Genomic DNA, 19,156 nt, shown 5'->3' on the forward strand with positions numbered 1-19,156 from the left:
ATTTACATTTTGGACTGAATAATTCTTTGTAGGATGGGCTGTCTTGTATATTTTAGAATGTTTAGCAACATCTCTGACCTCTGCGATCTAGATGCCAGGAGCAGCTTCCTACCAAGTTGTAACAACCAAAACTGTCTCTAGATATTGCTTGATGTCCTCTGGGAGCAAAGTCAACCCTGTCGAGAATGAGTCTTCTAAATCTATTATGTGCTTGGTTAGTAATAACAGCTAGCTAGCCTTTATGGAGCACTTACTGTGTTCTGGCTACTATACTAAGCACTTTACTTTTATTAATAAATTTCACTGAATTTCAGAAAATCTCACAAAGTAAGTGCCAGTATTTTCCCTGAGGATATTGACCGATAGTAGTGTTGAGCCAGTGAGTCAAGATTACAAAATTTGTAAAGAGAAGAGCCAGGATCTGAACTAGAAGTTATGATTTAGAATTAATGCTTTTAACCAACATAGTACAGCTGTTGTCTACCACTCATTTATGTATATGTAGTTATAGACCTGAAAAGCCTCTTCCTTTATAGCTATTTAAACGTTGCAGGCTGAGAGTGGTGGCTAACACCTGAAATCCCAGTACTTTGGGAGGCCGAAATAGGAGTATCTCTTGAGGCCATGAGTGTGAGACCTGCCTGGGTGGCAAAGTGAGATAGCAGCTCTACAATTTTTTTTAAATTAGCAGGGCATGGTGGTGCATGCCCGTAGTACCAGCTATTTGGGAGGCTAAGGCTAAGGCTTGAGCCCAGGAGTTTGAGGTTACAGCACGCCATGATTGTGCTACTGGACTCCAGCCTAAGTGATACAGTGAGACCCTGTCTCAATAAAATAAAATCTTGTAAATCAATTATAACAATGGATAAAAGGAGAAGTAAAGAACATTTATTGAGTTTATTCTATAAACAGAACACTTATCTTGAGACTTTCATGTAAGTTATTTCATTTAATCCTCATAGTAGCCATGTGAAGTGAATATTATTATATTCTTTTATTTAATGGGAGAACGTGGATACAAAGCACTATGTAGTTTTACTCAAGGTAGAGCCAGTATAATAAGAGGCAGTAGCAGACTTTGACCCACTGCCTTCTGACTTTAAGCCCATCCTCTTTCTGTTTTACTCTTCTACTTTTTTCAGATTTTTAGGAAAATGTTGAGAGGGGAGTTTTTAGGTTCTCCCAATATACTTTCCAGTCCAAACTTCTTTTCCTATAAAAATCCCACATTACTTGTAGCTGATAACTTGGAAACTTTTAGCTCTCACTTATCCTTTCCTCAACACCTTCTGACAGGATCTTTGTACAGGGATAGGTGGGTAGGTGTGGGCATTGACAGACCTGCCTCTGCCACTTCTCTGCCCTGTCACCCTGAGCAAGTCACATAATAACTGGGAGATTCAACTTCCTTGTGAACAATCCTCACCTTGTAGGGTAAATATTAGAAAAAGTAAACGAGAGTACTATTACTAATTGGAACAATTACAGTCATTAAAGTTGCAAGCTCTTTTGCCTCTTTGATTTTGTTCCCTTCAGAGCATTGGCAATATTTCCATCCCATTTTCCCCACCCCCATCAAGTGTATCCCTACTCCCATCAAGGGTGTCCCTACCCCCATCAAGGGTATCTGGAAATCTGCCATTTAGAAATGTATTAAGTTTTATTCTTGATTAAAATGAAGGTATCTTGGGGTAGACAAAACATTTGAAGTCTTTCTTAGCTAAGCCCACTTCTGAAGACTGGTTGTACATCTGGAGAGGATAGGACAAGACCATGAGACAGTGACTTCTTCAGATTTTTTTCAGACAGACCATGTGAAAAATATTATTATGAAAGATAGCACACCAAGATCTGTGTCCACAGAGAGAAATAGTGAATATTAAGACTTTGTATTTAAGTGAAGCATTTCTTTCATCAAAGCCTGAATTGTGAGTTAGAGAGATAGATGGAAAATATGTTTTTAACTATAAATGTCTAAACACATATTCATATATATTACTGGAGTACGGAGTGAGAAGAAACAAGACAAGAAATACTGATAAATGTAATTCTCTAGGACAATATTGTGAACTTTACAACTGAAATATATGGGGATATATTAATAAAGTTCTTGGTACTTCTAAATTAACCAAATATCCATCCAATTTATAGACCTATGTATCACATGTACTCATTTCAATAGATGGAGACCTTACAAAGTGACCAGATACTCCCAGGAAGATGTCATTTAAAAATTTTAAAAAGTTGACGGAGAAGAAGGTGTCCATATATAGTTGCCTTGCTGAGAATGTGGGTCACAGTCTGAAGGGATTTCAAAGGTAATGTGATAATACTGCATTTCTACCCAAGGGCAACCAGCAGCAATGTTCTGACTCAAAAATAACTCAGTGTCTAAGAATTCTGAGAGGACATTCACTATGTCTCCATCTAGAGAAACTGGGCAAAAGGGATGAGTTAGTCTGTTTTAAGATTTCAAGCGATTAAACTTAGGATGTTATGAATTTATTGCTAAAAATGTTAAATCTTATCAGTAATTGAATTTTACGTAAATGAAGAACTTCAGGGAAAGCTGATATTTATCTGTTAGGCAGAAATCAATGAAGCTGGATTACACATGATTTAAAAAAGATATTCTTGCCATCTCTGTGTATAGACCAAGGCTGTAAAACTCAATTACATGTTAAGTAATAATACTATCACATTCTGGTGATCAGAAATGGTCATGGTGACATTCAAAAATGGCAAATTGGATATCTGCCATTTTAGTAATCCTATAACAGCTAAGTCTATGCATAGCTGAAGAATTCCTAACCTCCTCTCTTGCTTTTACCCGATAATAGATGGATAAAATTTCACACAAAGAAAGGAACTTGGAAACTCCCTTTGCCTTTTATGACAGAATCTAGCCTAAGCATTCATTTGTGAACTCAGTAAGTGAAGATGAAATGACAAAATTATTTTAGTTATTACTCAGAAATCATATAAGCTCATTCTGTAATATGAACCTATATGGTATGGGAAAAGAAGAATAAAAGAATTCTTTTTTTTTTTTTTTTTTTTTTTTTTTTCAGAAAAATAGTCCTTAGTGTGTGTTAAAGAAAACTCTACAAGACATAAAAGAAAAAAAGGAAAAAAATCAGATTCAGAAAGGAAAACATTGCTAATCTAGGTAGGAAAGTGCCAAAGAGAAAAGGTAATAATAGAAATCATAAGTTTTTGCTAGTACTTCACTTAGAAGATGAGATGGAGGTTCAAATGTGGAACCTGACGTTTATTTCTGGCAGTTAATATGCCAGTCATGCAGACCACCCCTCTGAAACAGAACCACATTATGATTTACAACTTGCAGGTAAAGAGAATAGATTACCTCCCTTAGCCTGCTAGAAGAGCCAAGACAAGCTGTGCAAGGGAGGAACTAGTCCCCAGGAAAAGGAGTTGGAAGACGCTATCTCCCACAGATTGTCACTTTGGGCCACTGGAAATACATCTGCATGCCCAGGATGTGCGTAGAAGCTCTAGGGAAGTTGGAGAGATTAACCCTGAGAGCTGCTGATCAAAGAAGATTTCAAAGTCAAGGAGCAGTGGGAGAGAGCCACAAGCCAATCAGAGAGAAGGGAGATGTCTGAACAGAGGAAGAGGGGCATATAAAGACTAAAGTTTGGGGCTTCTGTCTCCACGGCCTGTTCTTACAGCCTTCCATGAATCTCGGTGGGTATTTACAACTCCCAGAGGATAAGAGAGGTCAGGTAAGTCTGGGGTCAATGAGATGGTGTTTACTTGCATACAGTTTGTCCCGTTGCAGTTACTCCGTTAAACACGTTAAATTCTTATACCGCAAGGACCAGCGCTCCCAATGAATTTTGATTTGTTTACATGTGCTTAAGGAGTATTGACATGTGAGCTCACAGATGCACAGTTAAGAAATGAGTGAAATGTGTGGCTTTCAGTGTGGGTCCACTGTTTTCTCTTGCTCTGTCTGCATGGGGAGAGGCTGAGACGTATGACATTGAGGCCTCCATTTGTTAAACAGGGCCGGCGTTCTTTGCAGCCTATTTGGTGAGTATAATGTCTAATACCAATTGCTTTAGGAGGTTTTCCTTAGAAGAAAGGCACATTATGGTTCTAAGGTGGCAAACATTAAATACATTCTTCTCTAGGAACTATTTTCTTGTAAAGTTTAGAAAGCAGAAATGTTAGTCTGGAAAAGAATACATTTCAGCTTCTGAAAGACCTATGTCTCAGTTGTAAGCATTGTATAATGCCTGGAGACGCATGGGCTCCTGGAGCGCTGCTGTGGTTGAGTGATGGGGGTGACCACAGCATTAGAGCAATGTGTGGGAATGGTATTCAGTGATCAGCTCTTGTTCTTTATTTCCAAGCTATCTGTGCAGAGATTTTTTTTAACATATTTTATATTATCATTTTAGAAAGAGACAGGGGAGAATCAAATCTCTTAAATGCTATTCTTTACCAGTACAAATGTAAATCTAGTGATGGCAAGTTTTAATTTGAGATAGACGGTTGTGTTAGTATTAATATAGTTTATCAATACTAAACTGTCCAGTAAAAATATAGTCTAATATATTTGGTGTTCAAGTTGAGAACTAAGGCCATAAAATGCAATGCTTTCCATTTGTTTGTTTTAAAATAAAGGTCAAAGGAAATTGAGAGATATTTTAAGAATAGAATGCTATTATCTGAGCTGATGAATCAAATGTATATGTATTACTCTCCAGCCCACCAAGAAATTAATTCCTAATTTACTTGCATGTATTTTTTTAAATATAGCTTGCTTGAAATTGTTTTAGGAGGGAAAATTATTGGAACCTCAGTAAAAGAAAAACAGCTTATTCTCATTACTGTCTTCTTGTTCCTTAATGTTTTTATTAATGATTATCACCGAGAAAAAAAATTCAACAAAATGTTGCTTGTAACAGTCCTGCTGACTTTAGGGAGTAAGTATAATGTGTGCCTTTTATTCCACTATGGGAACTTACCACCCTGATCGTACTTCCTGAAAACTCCCGTGGAGCTGGATTATTAACTTTATTGCCCAGGGAAGGGGAGACAGAGGAATGGAATATGGATGAAACCGTATGGTGAGATATAGGTCATTGTCAAGATTCTAGCTTTTATTTGGGAAGGAAAAGGTGAGAGTTAACAGGTAACAAATATGTTATTAGTAACCTGTTATTTTGTCACTATAAAAGTCTCTTTATGCTTGACTTTTCGCCATCAACAAAGAGCAGGAGGGCTCCACTAAAAAGTACATACTCTTGAATGTCATCCACATAGACTGTTTTGTTTTGGAGCTTCTCAACTCACTTTTGCATTGCATGTTAATCTGTAACTGCTGCCTCGGGTCATTTTATAAGCAGCCAGGGCATAAATCCTAAGGAGTAAAAGTTTTTAATTTAGGTAATGTGTTTTTATACACACACATACACATACATGTGGTCATGTATGTGTGTGTATATTTGTGTTCATATGTATATATATATATTATATATATATAAAATGTATATATTTTCACATATAAGCAAATATAAATATATACCTGGCTTTATATTAACAGTGTGAGGTTTTTTGCATGTGTGCGCACACACACACACATTTGCATAAAACTTTTTAGTTCCTGAAATACTTTCCATAGATTATCTTAATCTTATTTTCCAAAATACTTCCCATAGATTATCTTATTCTGAAGTTCATAATCACTCTGCAGAGAGGTTACATGACCTGTCTGAATTCATGCTTAGTAATTGGTAAAGCTAGGAGCAGCAATAAAGTTTCCTGAGTCATAGCCAGGAGTTCTTTCCACTACAACAGCTGTCAGTGGTTACTGGGAAGGCCAGGGGAAGAAACTGATTTGGCTTCTCGGAATTTGAGAATTATAGAGACTGAAATATTAGCAGTGTAGTTATTTTCCAGACCAGTTTTTCCAGGACAGTCCTATCTATGATTAAGTTGTGTAACTGACCATGTCTGATAACTTTGATATGTGCTATCAATATTATGCTATATTCCACCATCATCTGGTATTCTTGTTCTTTTATGTTACGTACCTTTTTATTGACTTTATTTTTGACATCTAAACAATCTCATAACTACTTAAATACATTAGCAATAAAAGTACTGATGTAGAGTATACTAAAGATATGTAGAACTAGAATCTTGAATCCTATTTTTCTTCCCAATTGCCAAGAGTGGCAATACAATATAATAAAATTCTATTTCCTGTACTGCCTATTAGTCAAAACAAATGTTCAGATGGAAATTGGTGATTGTGGTGTACAAAATCGACACTATTATTTCAAAGTTAAAAATTGATGAACCATTTCTTATTTTTTAGACCATTTCTTATTTTTGTTCTCTTCTGAGACCCTCCATTTTTAAAAATCAAATTTATGGTTAAGTCCAATAACAGAGATAAAGCAAGTCAAACAGTCTTTGTATTACTCAACAAGCATTCACTTGCAAGGTTAGTAAAAGAAATTGAAAAACTGCTACTTCATTACAAAAAGCAATCATAATGAAAATCAACCCAGTTGGCACATAAGAACTCACTATTCAAAATCAAAATACTATTATCAAATGAAAGATGATAGAAAGACCCTTGGTAATTACCTTGGTGCGATAATGAGTATTTGGGAAGTTCAGTGTGACACATTAGACTGTGTCATTTAAAAATTCTTCTGTCCTAGAGATCCTAAAGGCAAAGTTTACCATTAAAACAATTCTGTTTCTCTTGAAAAATAAGGCAAAACCTTGCATTCCATGGATAGAGGTTGAGACGCTATTACGAAGAAACCCCCAAATGTACTGGCTTACATAGATAGAAGTGTATGTCTCACATGGCCGGTCCAGGTGGCGAAGTAGATCTACTCCTCTAGGTCATTAAAGGGTGCAGATTCCTTCCTTACTGCCACATTGCCATTTCCTGAATGTCATACTCCTTGGTGCTGCTGGAGAAAGAGTTCAGGACAGGTGTCTTCAAGGAAGTGACATACAAATCCCACTCCCCTTCCATTGCCCAGAATCTCATCACATGAACATACTTAGCTTCAAGGGATGCTGGTAAATGTAGTCTGCAGCTGGGAGGCCATGTTCCTAAAAATGGGGTGGTGGGGGGAATGATGGAGAGTGGATGCAGATTGACTCAATTGCTAAGAGAGTAGAGTAGACAGGAGTGTGGTTCAGCTGGCAGTATCTACAATGGCCACAATATAGGAAAGAAAATGCGTTTATTCAAGCGGGAATAGTATCAGCAACAAATTAAAGACACGCACATAATTAAACAATCAATGCTAGTAGCACTTGGCTTTTTTAAAAATCACGTTTCCCAAGTTTTTTCAGTTTGTATACCACTTCTTTGGGGTAAAAGTTATGCAGATCACTATACTCTGCAGGAAGATTTCCTTGTATACTTGACTTTGTTTTTCCTGCAATACAGTTGGATTAGCAAAGCATGCCACTTTGAATAATCTTTTCTGAGTAAATTGGCTTTCCAAATGATGGAAACTTAACCATTTAAAGAGATTTAACATCCTCTTTTATGAGTAGTTGTATGAAAGTGTATGTAATATTTATTAAAGGGGGTGTATATTTTTCTGCTTCTTTAAACAAGATTGCTAAGCTCAGTTGAATTAATTCATACTTTTATTCAATACAAATTGATTGAGTGCCTACCATCTGTCAGTGTACATCAGGATCTGCATATGGTTTCAGGTTTAATCTTCCCAACAGCCCAATGAGGCAGGTCAAGTTTTCACTATTTCACAAATGAAGAAACAGTATCAAGGAATTCAGGTAACACACTCAACATTATTTAACCAGCTAGATTTCAACCCCAGTCTCTGCTATTCCTTCTATTTCTCTGTTCACTTTATTCCAAATATATTTATCAAGTAGCTTCTATGGGTCAGGATGTAAGCTAGACATTTTTATCTTTTACTTCTATTTAATTTCAAAACAATTTCATGAAGTAGATATTTCCATTTTATAGATGGTGTAACTGTGTTTCAAAAGGTGCAGTATCTCACTCAGGATGACAGAACATTGGGTAGAAGTCAGACAAGACTCAAGTCCAGAGCCCTGTCTTTTGTGGGTAGAACCTGCCTATTCTCCTATTTTAGGTCACCACTCCCATCAGCTACCCAGCTTAGACAGAGTGCAAACTTGCTTTATCTTCATCTCCTCTACATTTTCCAACCCCTTACTTAGCAGGTCCTAAAATCTCTGCTGCAAAAATGTCCTTCCAGTCCAGCCCTTATCATAGCCAGGCCCATCATAGCCAGGCCTTTATCATTTTAGACTTGAATCATTTCAAATGTTTCCTAACTGATCTTTCTATAATCATATTATTTTTTCTTATTCTAATCTTCACACTGTCATAAGATTGTCACCCTCAAATAAAATACCCAATTACTATTCGTCAATGCTTAAAAACTCCCACTCGTTTATCTCCTCAGAATACCTCAGTTCATCAGCTCCTCTAGGCTTCATACAAGGATCCTCTCAATTCAGCTGCAGCTTCATCTCTCATCACCCAACTCCAAACCTATCCATACTTAATGCCTTGCTAATCTTCAATCTGATCTGCTTTTACATGACTCTGTACTTTTATGTATGATGTTCTTGTGACCTAGAGTAGTCTTTCCCATTTTTTTTCTGCCTGGAAAATTTCTACATGTTTTTAAAGTTGCAATTATAATTATGAAGTTATAAAGTTGCTTCCCCAAATGAAGTTGGCTACCCTTCTTTGGTCCTATAGTACTCTCATCTATCTTAATATAGTGCAGTAAGTGCTATCATAATTACATGCCTGTCTTAGCCAGACTATGTTCTGCTTGATAACCAGGAATACTTGGGTCTTGCACAATGCCTGGCATACTATGTAAAATGTTTATTGGGAATAATGGACTAAATACTCAGTGGCTAGACATAGCACAAAGGCCATTGGGTTATGATGTCATTTAGCAACAAAACAAGTCAACTCTTTATTGAACATTTATTCTAGACAAATCATTGTGCTTGGTACTGTAAAAAGATCAAAAAAGAATGAGAGACTGGGAAGTGTACAGGAGAGGAGTGTATGAAGAGAAGTTTATTAATGGGTATCAAATATACATTTTGATAGAACAAATAAGACCTAAGTGTTATATAGATTAATAGGGTGACCATAGTTTTCAATAATCTATTGTACATTTAAAAATAGCTAGAAGAGAATAATTTGAACACTTTTAGCATAAAGAAAAGACAAATATTTAATGTGATAGATATCAAAAGTACATTAGTTTGATCTTTACAAATTATATGAATGTATCAAATTATCACATGTCCTCTGAAATTATATACATAATATCTATAATGCATAAACAAAAAAACAAATTTTTAAAAAAGAATAAAATAATATTTGCCTGTAACTCTTTACCCTAGCTCCAAATTTAATTAAAGAGCTAAGATTAATAATTTGTAAATTAGAGCATTTATGTCCCTTCTTAATTGTTTCTTGTTTATACCTATTAAACTCTAGACTCCTTGAGGTTAAATTCTCTTTTCATTATTGTTTTTCAAGTTCCTGTTATTGCTTCTGGCACACAGTAGGTATTCAAAAATCTTTGTGTAAAGATGAATGAATAATAAGTTTTCCAAAAAACATTTAGAAGATCAATGCTGAAAGCACTAAATGAGTGATATCACCTCTCTAGATATTATTGCAGATGAGATAAAGAAACAGGCACTGAAAGAAGATTTGGATCAATCTGAGACATAGGAAGGATTTAAGAAAATTAAGGAAGTGATAAGTCATGTCAAGGATATGGAAACAAATATGAGAAAATGTATTGTCTTAGTCAGGTAATACAACAAACGCAATGTCTTATAACAACAAACACTTATTTCACACTTGTAGATCTGCTGATTTAGGCTGGCTTAGCCAAGTGACTATTTCAGGCTGCAGGTCACCTGAGTTAGGGTTGACTCTGGGTTATGTTTGGGTTTAGATCTACTCCACATCTCTCTACCCTTGTGGTTGATGTCTTGGGGAGGGGCTAAGTGTGTTTTCGATGTGGAAAGGACAGCAACAATTATGATCAAAAGAATATGCTGTGGTTTATTGATTCATTTGTTCACAATTATTCATGTCCTCCCTTCATTCAAATTATATATTTGCAACTTTTGCCAACTTTTGTTTGGAATAGTTTTGTAATATCTTCCTCTAAAATCAGTAGAGTATGTTTCCTAGCCCCACTCTTGTTGGAACTGGCCATGTGATTTGATTTTACCAGTGAAATATAGGTAGAAGTCACAGTGTGCCAGTTTCAGGCTAAGACCTTGTATTAGTTTGTTCTCACGTTGAAATGAAGAACTACCTGAGACTGGGTAATTTATGAAGAAAAGAGATTTAATTGACTCACAGTTCCACAGATCTAATAGGAAGCATGACAGGGAGGCCCCAGGAAACTTACAGTCATGGAAGAAGGGGAGGCAAACACCTACATCCCATGGTAACAGGGGAGACAGAGAGTGAAGGAGGAAGTGCCACACACTTTTTAACCATTGGATTTCATGAAAACTCACCCACTATCATGAAAACAGCAAGGGGAAAATCTGCTCCCATGATACAATCACTTTGCACCAGGCCCCTCCTCCAACATTTGAATTACAATTTGACATGAGATTTGGGTGGGGATTCAAATTCTAACCACACCATTCTACACCTGGCTCCTTCTGAATTTTATGTGCTTCACACATTGCAAAATACAGTTATCTCTTCTCAACTGTCCCCCAGTCTTAATTCATTTCAGCATTAATTCAAAAGTCCACAGTCCAAAGTCTTATCTGAGACAAGGTAAGTTCTTTCCACCTATAAGCTTGTAAAATAAAAACAAGTTAGTTACTGCCAAGATACAATGGGAGGAAAGACATTGGGTAGATACTTACATTCCAAATGGGAGAAATTGGCCAAAATGAAGGGCCCGCAGGCCTCATGCCATTCAAAACCCAGCAGGGAAGTCATTAAATCTTAAAGCTCCTAAATGATCTCCTTTGACTCTATGTCTCATATCCAGGGCATGCTGATGCCAGAGGTGAGCTCACAAGGCCTTAGGCAGCTCCACCCCTGCAGCTCTACAGCTCCTTTGTCTGCTTTCATGGGCTAGCTTTGAGTGCCTACGGCTTTTCTAGGTGCACAGGGCAAGCTGTCAGATCTATCATTCTGGAGTCTGAAGGACTGTGGCCCTCTTCTGACAGCTCCACTAGGGAGTGCCCCAGTAGGGACTCTGTGTGGGGACTCTACCCCACATTTCCCACCCACACAGCACTAGTAGTGGTTCTCCATAAGGGCTCCACCATTGCAGCAAACTTCTGTCTTGACATCCAGGTGTTTCCATACATCCTCCAAAATCTAGGTGGAGATTCCCAAACCTCAACTCTTGTTTTCTGTGCATGTGCAGGCTTGGGGCTTGTACCCTCTGAAGCTGTACCTTTGCCCCTTTTAGCCACAGCTGGAGTAGGAATGGCTAGGACACAGGGAACCATATCCTGAAGCTGCACAGAACAGCTGTGCCCTGGGCCTGGCCCACAGAACCGTTTTTCTCCTACTAGGCCCTGGGGCTGTGATGGATCTCTGCATACCCTGGAGACATTTTCCCCATTGTTTTGGCTATTAACATTTGGCTCCTCTTTATTTATGCAAATTTTTGCAGCAGGCTTGAATTTCTTCCCAGATGTGTTATTGTTTTCTACCTCATGGCTGGGCTGCAAACTTGCCAAATATTTATGCTCTGCTTCCCCTTAAATGTAAGTTTCAGTTTCAGATCATATCTTTGTTCACACATATACGTGTACAATTTTAGAAACAGCCAGGTTACATCTTGAAAGTTTTGTTGCTTAGAAATTTCTTCTACTGGATATGCTAAATTATCTCTCTCAAGTTCAAAGTTCCACAGATCTCTAGGGCAGGGGCAAAATGCCACTAGTCTCTTTGCTAAAACATGGCAAGGGTCACCTTTACTCCAATTCCCAGTAAGTTTCTCATCTCCATCTGATACTACCTCAGCCTAGACTTCATTGTCCATATCACTGTCAGCATTTTTTGTCAAAGCCATGTAGCAAGTCTCTAGGAAGTTTCAAACTTTCCCACATTCTCCTGTTTTCTTCTGAGCCCTCTGTTCAAACTGTTTCAACCTTTGCTTGTTACCCAGTTCCAAAGTCATTTCCACATTTTCAGGTATATTTATAACAATACCCCACTCTTCTGGTACCAACTTTCTGTATTAGTTCATTCTCACAGTGCTATAAAGAACTACTGGATAATGGGTTATTTATGGAGAAAAAAGGTTTAATTGACTCACAGTTCTGCAAGCTTAACAGGAAGCATGACTGGGAGGCCTCATTAAACTTACAGTCAAGGCAAAAGGTGAAGGGGAAAGAAGCACCTTCTTCACATGGCAGCAGCAGAGAGACAGTGAAGGGGGAAGTGACACACACTTTTAAAACATCAGATCTCATGAGAACTCACTATTATGACAATGGCAAGGGGGAAATCTGCCCCCAGGATATAATTACCTCTCACCAGTCCCCTTCTCCAACCACGGGAATTATAATTTGACATGAGATTTGGGCACGGATGTAAATCCAAACCATATCAGACCTCATGAGACTTTGTATTTTTCTGTCTACCCTCTTGTGCTCCTGTCTGTTGCTGGTCCAGGGAGAATGAGAGACGGCAATATAAATTGCATTGTGATTCAAATCCCAAAGCCCAGTCAACTACAAACTGAAGCAGATCCTCCCTGGCTGACCCTCAAACTAGAGAGCAAGAAAATTATACCTTTATTGTTGTAAAACTCTAGGTTTGCAGCAATAGTTGACTAATGCAGGTGGGGAAGTGGGCAGAGACATGGAGCATTCAATTCAGGAGTTTTGTTGGAAAGAGGGCTAAGGACTCATTGAATGGAGGCATGAAGAGAATATAAGAATGATCAAATAAAGAGGCAGCAAAGGAGAAGGGAGTCGAAGCTAAGTGGTGAAGTCCAGGTTGAATGCTGGCATTATTGGCTAAAATAACTATTTCAGTAAGCATGGAATGGTAAAGCTAAATGGAATATTGAAATTATTTTTGATATTGCAATCTCCAAGACAGAATTTGCATGCAGAATTATTTTATTTGGCCAACGTAGATTTTTTTTTAATTTGAATTTGAATGCAGTGGCCAGATCATACATCCTCTTGTTCCTTACCTTACCTACATCTCCTTCTTCACACTCCATGCCTTCAAATATATTTGAGATTATACTCCCTGGCAATCTCGCTACCACATATCCTCAGGCTCATTAAAGATGACTGTGAGATGTGCAAATTATATGATGACAATCACTGATATGAACTGAACACTTATTATGTGTTCAGACATTGTTCTATGTGTTTTGTGTGTCTTATCTCAGGAATCCTCATTGTGAAGACAGAGCAAAGGAAGTTTAAATAACTTTCCTAAGATCAACAGTTGAAAGTGCAAGAGCCAAGATTTGAAAAGTCCAGTTTATTGAGGAGTTTCAACTTGGCCAGCTTAAACATAAAAAAGATTATTGTTTGGTAGATGTCAGGTCTCCATATGCAAGCCTGAAGCCTGAAAGTCTGAAGTCCTGCCTGCCTTGGCTGAACGTTTCCCAGCCCCCATCGCCTGTGTTAGCCATTGTCCCTGATCGCCCAGTGGAGCTTCCCCAGACAAGCCCCTCACCCAACCCTGCCATCTTAACTATTCTTATGATACTGTGAATACCTCTCACCCATCCTGCCATCTTAACTGCTCTTCTGCCTCACCCCCGCTCGCCATTGTAACTGAACTTGTGGTCATGTATACTCCTTGCCCCTACCCTTACTACTGTAACTGATCTTACTCTGCAACACCCCTCCTCCCAAAAAACTACCCCAACCTATAAATCCAATTCCCACCTTACCCCCTTCACCTGTCCTTTCTTGGATTGTGCCCACCTGAACCCAAGTGAGAAATAAAACGGCCTTGTTGTCCACATAAAGCCTGTTTGGAAGATCTCTTTATTAAATGCATTTAATATTCAGTACTATTGGATGCAAATAGCAGTGAACACTTTCTGCAGCTAACCTAATGGGTCTTGCTTCCTTTCCTGACAGCAAATCTCTTAACTGCGACAAGAGTGATTTCAGAGGACAGCTTTTTATTACACTCTCTTTGTTGTATGTTCAAGGTAGAAAATCTACAGGTAAGCTGTCTTAAAGAATTTTTTTTATTACTTAAAAAAATTAACTCTTCTGAGTTACTTTTCCTTAAATAGCTGAACTGGACAATTATTGTTTTTATAACATACTTTTTAACAAAACTGTGGGGAAACAGGTCTGATGATTCATACATGTAGCATACAAACCTAAATGAACCCTTATGCAGGCAGTTAGTTAGTATCTATTGGAATTTCAAAATCATACATCTGCATTGACTCAGCAAATACACTTCTGGAAATTTGTTGCACAGAAAGATTGCTTAGCTATGAACTGATGTTATTTACAAGGGTATTGTTTGAACAGCAAAAGACTGAAAATAACCTAAATATCCATCAACTGGGGTTGGCTTAAATAAATATATGTCCATAGAGTGAGATATGCACCTGTAAAAATAAGACTGTTCTTCATGTAATGATGTGGAAAATCTATAAAAGTTTTTGTTAAAAAATTAAGGTGCATTAAAGTATGTAGGGTATACTCTTTTTGGTGTAAGAAAGGAGGAAACAGATCGGGCATGGTGGCTCAGGCCTGTAATCCCAGCATTTTAGGAGGCCGAAGTGAGAGCAGGAATGACGGCTGTCATCCCAGCTACTCAAAAGGCTGAGGCAGAAGGATTGCTTGATCCTGGAATGTTGAGGTTGCTGTGAGCCGTGTTCACACCACTGCATGCTAGCCTGGGCAACAGAGCGAAACCCTGACTTGGAAAAAAAATAAGGAAATACATGTGTTTGTACTTGCATAATGAAACCCTGGAAGCATACAAAAGAAATGAATAAATGTTGTTACCTTAGGATAGAAAGGGACAGGACAGGTGGGGCAGGTGTGGGAGAGAGAAAGATCTACACTGCATTTAAAAAATAAATTTCTGAACTGTGTCAATGTGTTAAAACATTGAAAAGCAAAGTAACCACTGTTATATACATATACCTTTTTAAAAATACTAGAAATAGACTCTGCATCCAATTACTAGTTACTCATTTTGGGGGATTATCCATTAAAAATGTTGATAGTTGGAGAAAGGCGCTAGACTTAGGCATCAGGTGTTTTGAATCTGGATCCGTCATTACTAATTGTGTGTTTTCCAATCAGTCTCTTCTCTTTGGAATTGTTTTCTCATTAGGATAATTTGTTAAGCCAGATGGTTTCTGTTCTAGTTCTGAGTCATTGTTTTCTCGCCCTTAGCAAATGATTAGGGAATGCAACACAATCTTGACATTTCCCTTCAAGAAACTTGATTGGCAAGACTAGCCCTTTGGCATTTTGGCATCAGGATTCTTTGTGGGTAAGCAAGGGAAACTGACCCTGTTTAGTGTAGGCACAAAGTAGCTCACAGACTCAAGGAAAAGCTGGAAAACCAGAGAAAGTTTGTGTATTTCCTTCCAGGACACTTCAATTGGGAGACTTCTTTTAACTGCCTCAGGCAACTGCGTGTTTCCAATCCAGATCCAAATTCCCAAAAGAAAAAAAAAATAAATGGACTTTCTGAAGTTAAGGGAGCAGGGTTCTGCCATTGCAGCCGCATCAGGACCTCATCCCATGAGAGATAAATGATGCCCTAATGAAAGGATGTTGGGCAATCAGAAACAATACTTATCCAGGGAAGCATTCTTCTTGATAGTGCTGCTCTTGAGCCATTTAGTTGATTGGAGCTGATAGACCCTATCTCATGTGTCATCTTAGTCCCTTGGTGTTGTGTAATGGAATACCTGAGGCTGGGTAATTTGTAAAGAAAGAAAGTTTATTTGGTTCTATAGACTATAGAAGAAGCATGGCACCAGCATCCACTAGTTGTAAGGGTTTCAGGCTGCATCCATGCATTGCAGAAGAAGAAGGCGAGCCACACTATGCAGAGATCACATGGCAAGAGAGGAAGCAAGAGAAAGCAGGGGGAGATGCTAGGCTCTTTTCAACAACCAGCTTTCTGGAAAGGTAGGGCGAAACTTGCTGGAACTCATGGAGTGAGAGCTCACTCCTTACAGTGAGGATGGCTCCAGGGCATTCATGAGGGATTCACTCCCATGACCCAAATACTTCCCTTTAGGCTCCCCCTCCAACACTAGGGATTGATTTTCAGCATGAGATTTGGAGGGATGAATATCCAGACTATATAATGTGTACATAAACCTCAAGGCGAAAATAGTGGTGTGTGTGTGAAAACAGTTAATGCTTGGATAGATCTTGTTATTGCTGTGAGAAGAACTTATGTCTCAAGCTGCTATGTCATCATGGTAACCTAAGGCTAAGGGAAGACTATCCTGGGAATTGGGTGATAATTCTTAAAACTGGTAAACACATAAAATTCACAGGTATTCAAAACTATGACTATGATGTTCATCATCTCTGTGATGGTTAATATTGAGTGTCAACTTGATTAGATCGAAGGATGCAAAGTATTGTTCCTGGGTTTGTCTGTGAGGGTGTTGCCAAAGGAGATTAACATTTGAGTCAGTGGACTGGGCTAGGCAGACCCAACCTCAATCTGGGTGGGTACCATCTATTTATTCAGCTGCCAGTGTGACTAGAATAAAGCAGGCAGCAGAAGTTGGAAAGAGAGACTTGATTCTTCCAGCCTTCATCTTTCCCCTGTGCTGGATGCTTCCTGCTCTCGAACATCAGATTACAAATTCTTTAGCTTTTGGACTCTTGGAGTTACAGTGGTGGTTTGCCAGGGGTTCCTGGGCCTTTGGCCACAGACTGAAGGCTGCACTGTCAGCTTCCCTACTTGTGAGGTTTGGGGATTCAAACTGGTTTCCCTGCTCCTTAGCTTGCAGACTGCCTATTGTGGGACTTCAACTATTGTGGGACTTCACCTTGTGATCATGTGAGTCAGTTCTCCTGATAAACTCCCCTTCGTATATACTTATATCCTATTAGTTCTATCCCTTTAGAGAGTCCTGACTAATACAATCTCATAATAGTTTAGATATTTCTGAAATTCAGTGAGTCACTTTTGTAAAAGACTGCCACATGGCACAGAAGTTTTTGTCTTGAAATTGTCTATATTTCCAGCAGTTGGACTTTTTCACTGAGATTTGCCCTATTAGCTACTTCATGGTCTTTCCTGCAATGGTTACTCTTCTAGTTCTCGCTGGAAGCCAATTCAGAATTGTTTTCTGAATGGGAAGTGACCTTTCCGATCAACCAATGTAATGCCTGCCTTATATAGTTAAGAAAATTGAATTCCAAAAATTTCCCAAGATTACACAGCTAGTTAGCTAGTCAAAGGTCACACAGACCATCATCCAATGGTAATTTTAGTGCTTATTTTAGGTGAATCTAGTCTATTGGTAGAGAAGTAAGGTCCACACTAACAAATTTCTGGATATATCTCATAGTCCTTGTGCTGTTCCCTTCTCCTTTTCCTCCCTTTTTAAAAAATTTAAAGATTTTAAATTTGTATGGGTATGTAATAGGTATATATACTTATGGGGTACATGAGATATTTTAACACTGGTATATAATGCGTAATAATCACATCAGGGTAGATGGGGTCTCAGTCACCTCTAGGAGTCACCATTTCTTTCTGGTTATGAACAATCCAACTGTACTCTGCAGTTATTCTGATATGTACGAAAAATTATCGCTGACTGTTGTCACCCTGCTGTGCTATCAAGTGCTAGGTTGTACTCATTCCTTCTAACTATATTTTTGGGCCCATTAACCATCCCCATTTTACACCACTTCCTACTACCCTTAACAGCCTCTGGGAGTCGTCATTCTACTCTCTTTCTCCCTGAGTTCAATTGTTTTAATTTTTAGTTCCCACAAAATAAGTAAGAACATGCAAAGTTTGTCTTTTTGTGCCTGGCTTTTTTTCAATCAACACAGTATCCTCTGGGTTAACCCATGTTGTTGCCAATGACGAGAGCTCATTCATTTTTAGGGCTGAGTGCTCCATTGTGTATATGTACCACATGTTCTTTATCCTTTCATCTGTCGATGGACACTGAGGTTGCTTCCAAATCATAGCTATTATGAATAGTGCTGCAAGAAACGTAGAAACACGTATTGCTTTGATATACTGGTTTCCTTTCTTTGGGGAAATCGACCCAGCAGTGGGATTGCTGGATCATATGGTAGCTCTGTTTGTAGTTTTTTGAGAAACATCTACACTGTGCTTCATAGTGGCTGTACTAATTTCCATTCCCCCCAGCAGTAAACGAGAGTTCGCCTTTTTCCACATCCTTATCAGCATTCCTCATTGCCTATCTTTTGGATAAAAGGCATTTTAACTGGGGTGAGATGATATCTCGTAGTTTTGATTCGCATTTCTCTGATGAGCAGTGATGTAGAGCACCTTTTCATATACTTGTTTGCCATTTTGTGTCTTCTTTTGAGAATGTCTATTTATATCTTTTACCCATTTTAAAATCAGATTATTATATATTTTTTTCTATAGATTTGTTTGAGCTCCTTATATATTCTGGTTATTAATCCCACGTCAGTTGGATAGTTTGCAAAAATTTCTCTCATTCTGTGGGTTGTCTCTTCACATTGTTGATTGTTTCTTTTGCTATGCAGAATCTTTTTGATTTCATGTGATCCTGTTTGTCCATTTTTGTTTTATTTGTCTGTACTTGTATTACTCAAGAAGTCTATGCCAAGATCAATGTCCTGGAGGGTTTCTTCAGTTTTCATGTAATAGTTTCATAGTTTGAGGTCCTAAGTTCATGTCTTTCATCAATTTTGATTTTATTTTCGTATATATTCTAGGAGTCTAGTTTCATTCTTCTGCATATGAATATTCAGTTTTTCCAGCACCATTTATTGAAGGGACTGTCTTTACTCCAACGTGTATTCTTGGCACCTTTGTTAAAAATAAGTTCAACAAAGTAGACGTATACATTCATTTCTGAGTTCTCTATTCTGTCCCATTGGTCTATGTTTCTGGTTTGAT

The 19,156-nt window shown here is 38.1% G+C and overlaps 2 protein-coding genes across 2 annotated transcripts in view; both read left to right on the plus strand.

Annotated features, from left to right (window-relative positions):
- CEP128 (centrosomal protein 128) overlaps positions 1-2,979 on the plus strand; it is a 476,123-nt gene extending 473,144 nt beyond the window's left edge. Inside the window, exon 25 of the mRNA XM_074392897.1 lies at positions 2,183-2,979. Within this exon, the coding sequence (XP_074248998.1) occupies positions 2,183-2,202 (20 nt within the window). The 3' untranslated portion in view covers positions 2,203-2,979. The remainder of the gene's footprint in view (positions 1-2,182) is intronic.
- An 8,158-nt stretch (positions 2,980-11,137) lies between these two features.
- DIO2 (iodothyronine deiodinase 2) overlaps positions 11,138-19,156 on the plus strand; it is a 235,323-nt gene continuing 227,304 nt past the window's right edge. Inside the window, exon 1 of the mRNA XM_074392899.1 lies at positions 11,138-14,243. The gene's annotated coding sequence lies outside the window, so the exon portion shown is untranslated. The remainder of the gene's footprint in view (positions 14,244-19,156) is intronic.

This window comes from Saimiri boliviensis, chromosome 2 (genome assembly GCF_048565385.1).
Source record: "Saimiri boliviensis isolate mSaiBol1 chromosome 2, mSaiBol1.pri, whole genome shotgun sequence".
Taxonomy (NCBI): Eukaryota; Metazoa; Chordata; class Mammalia; order Primates; family Cebidae; genus Saimiri; species Saimiri boliviensis.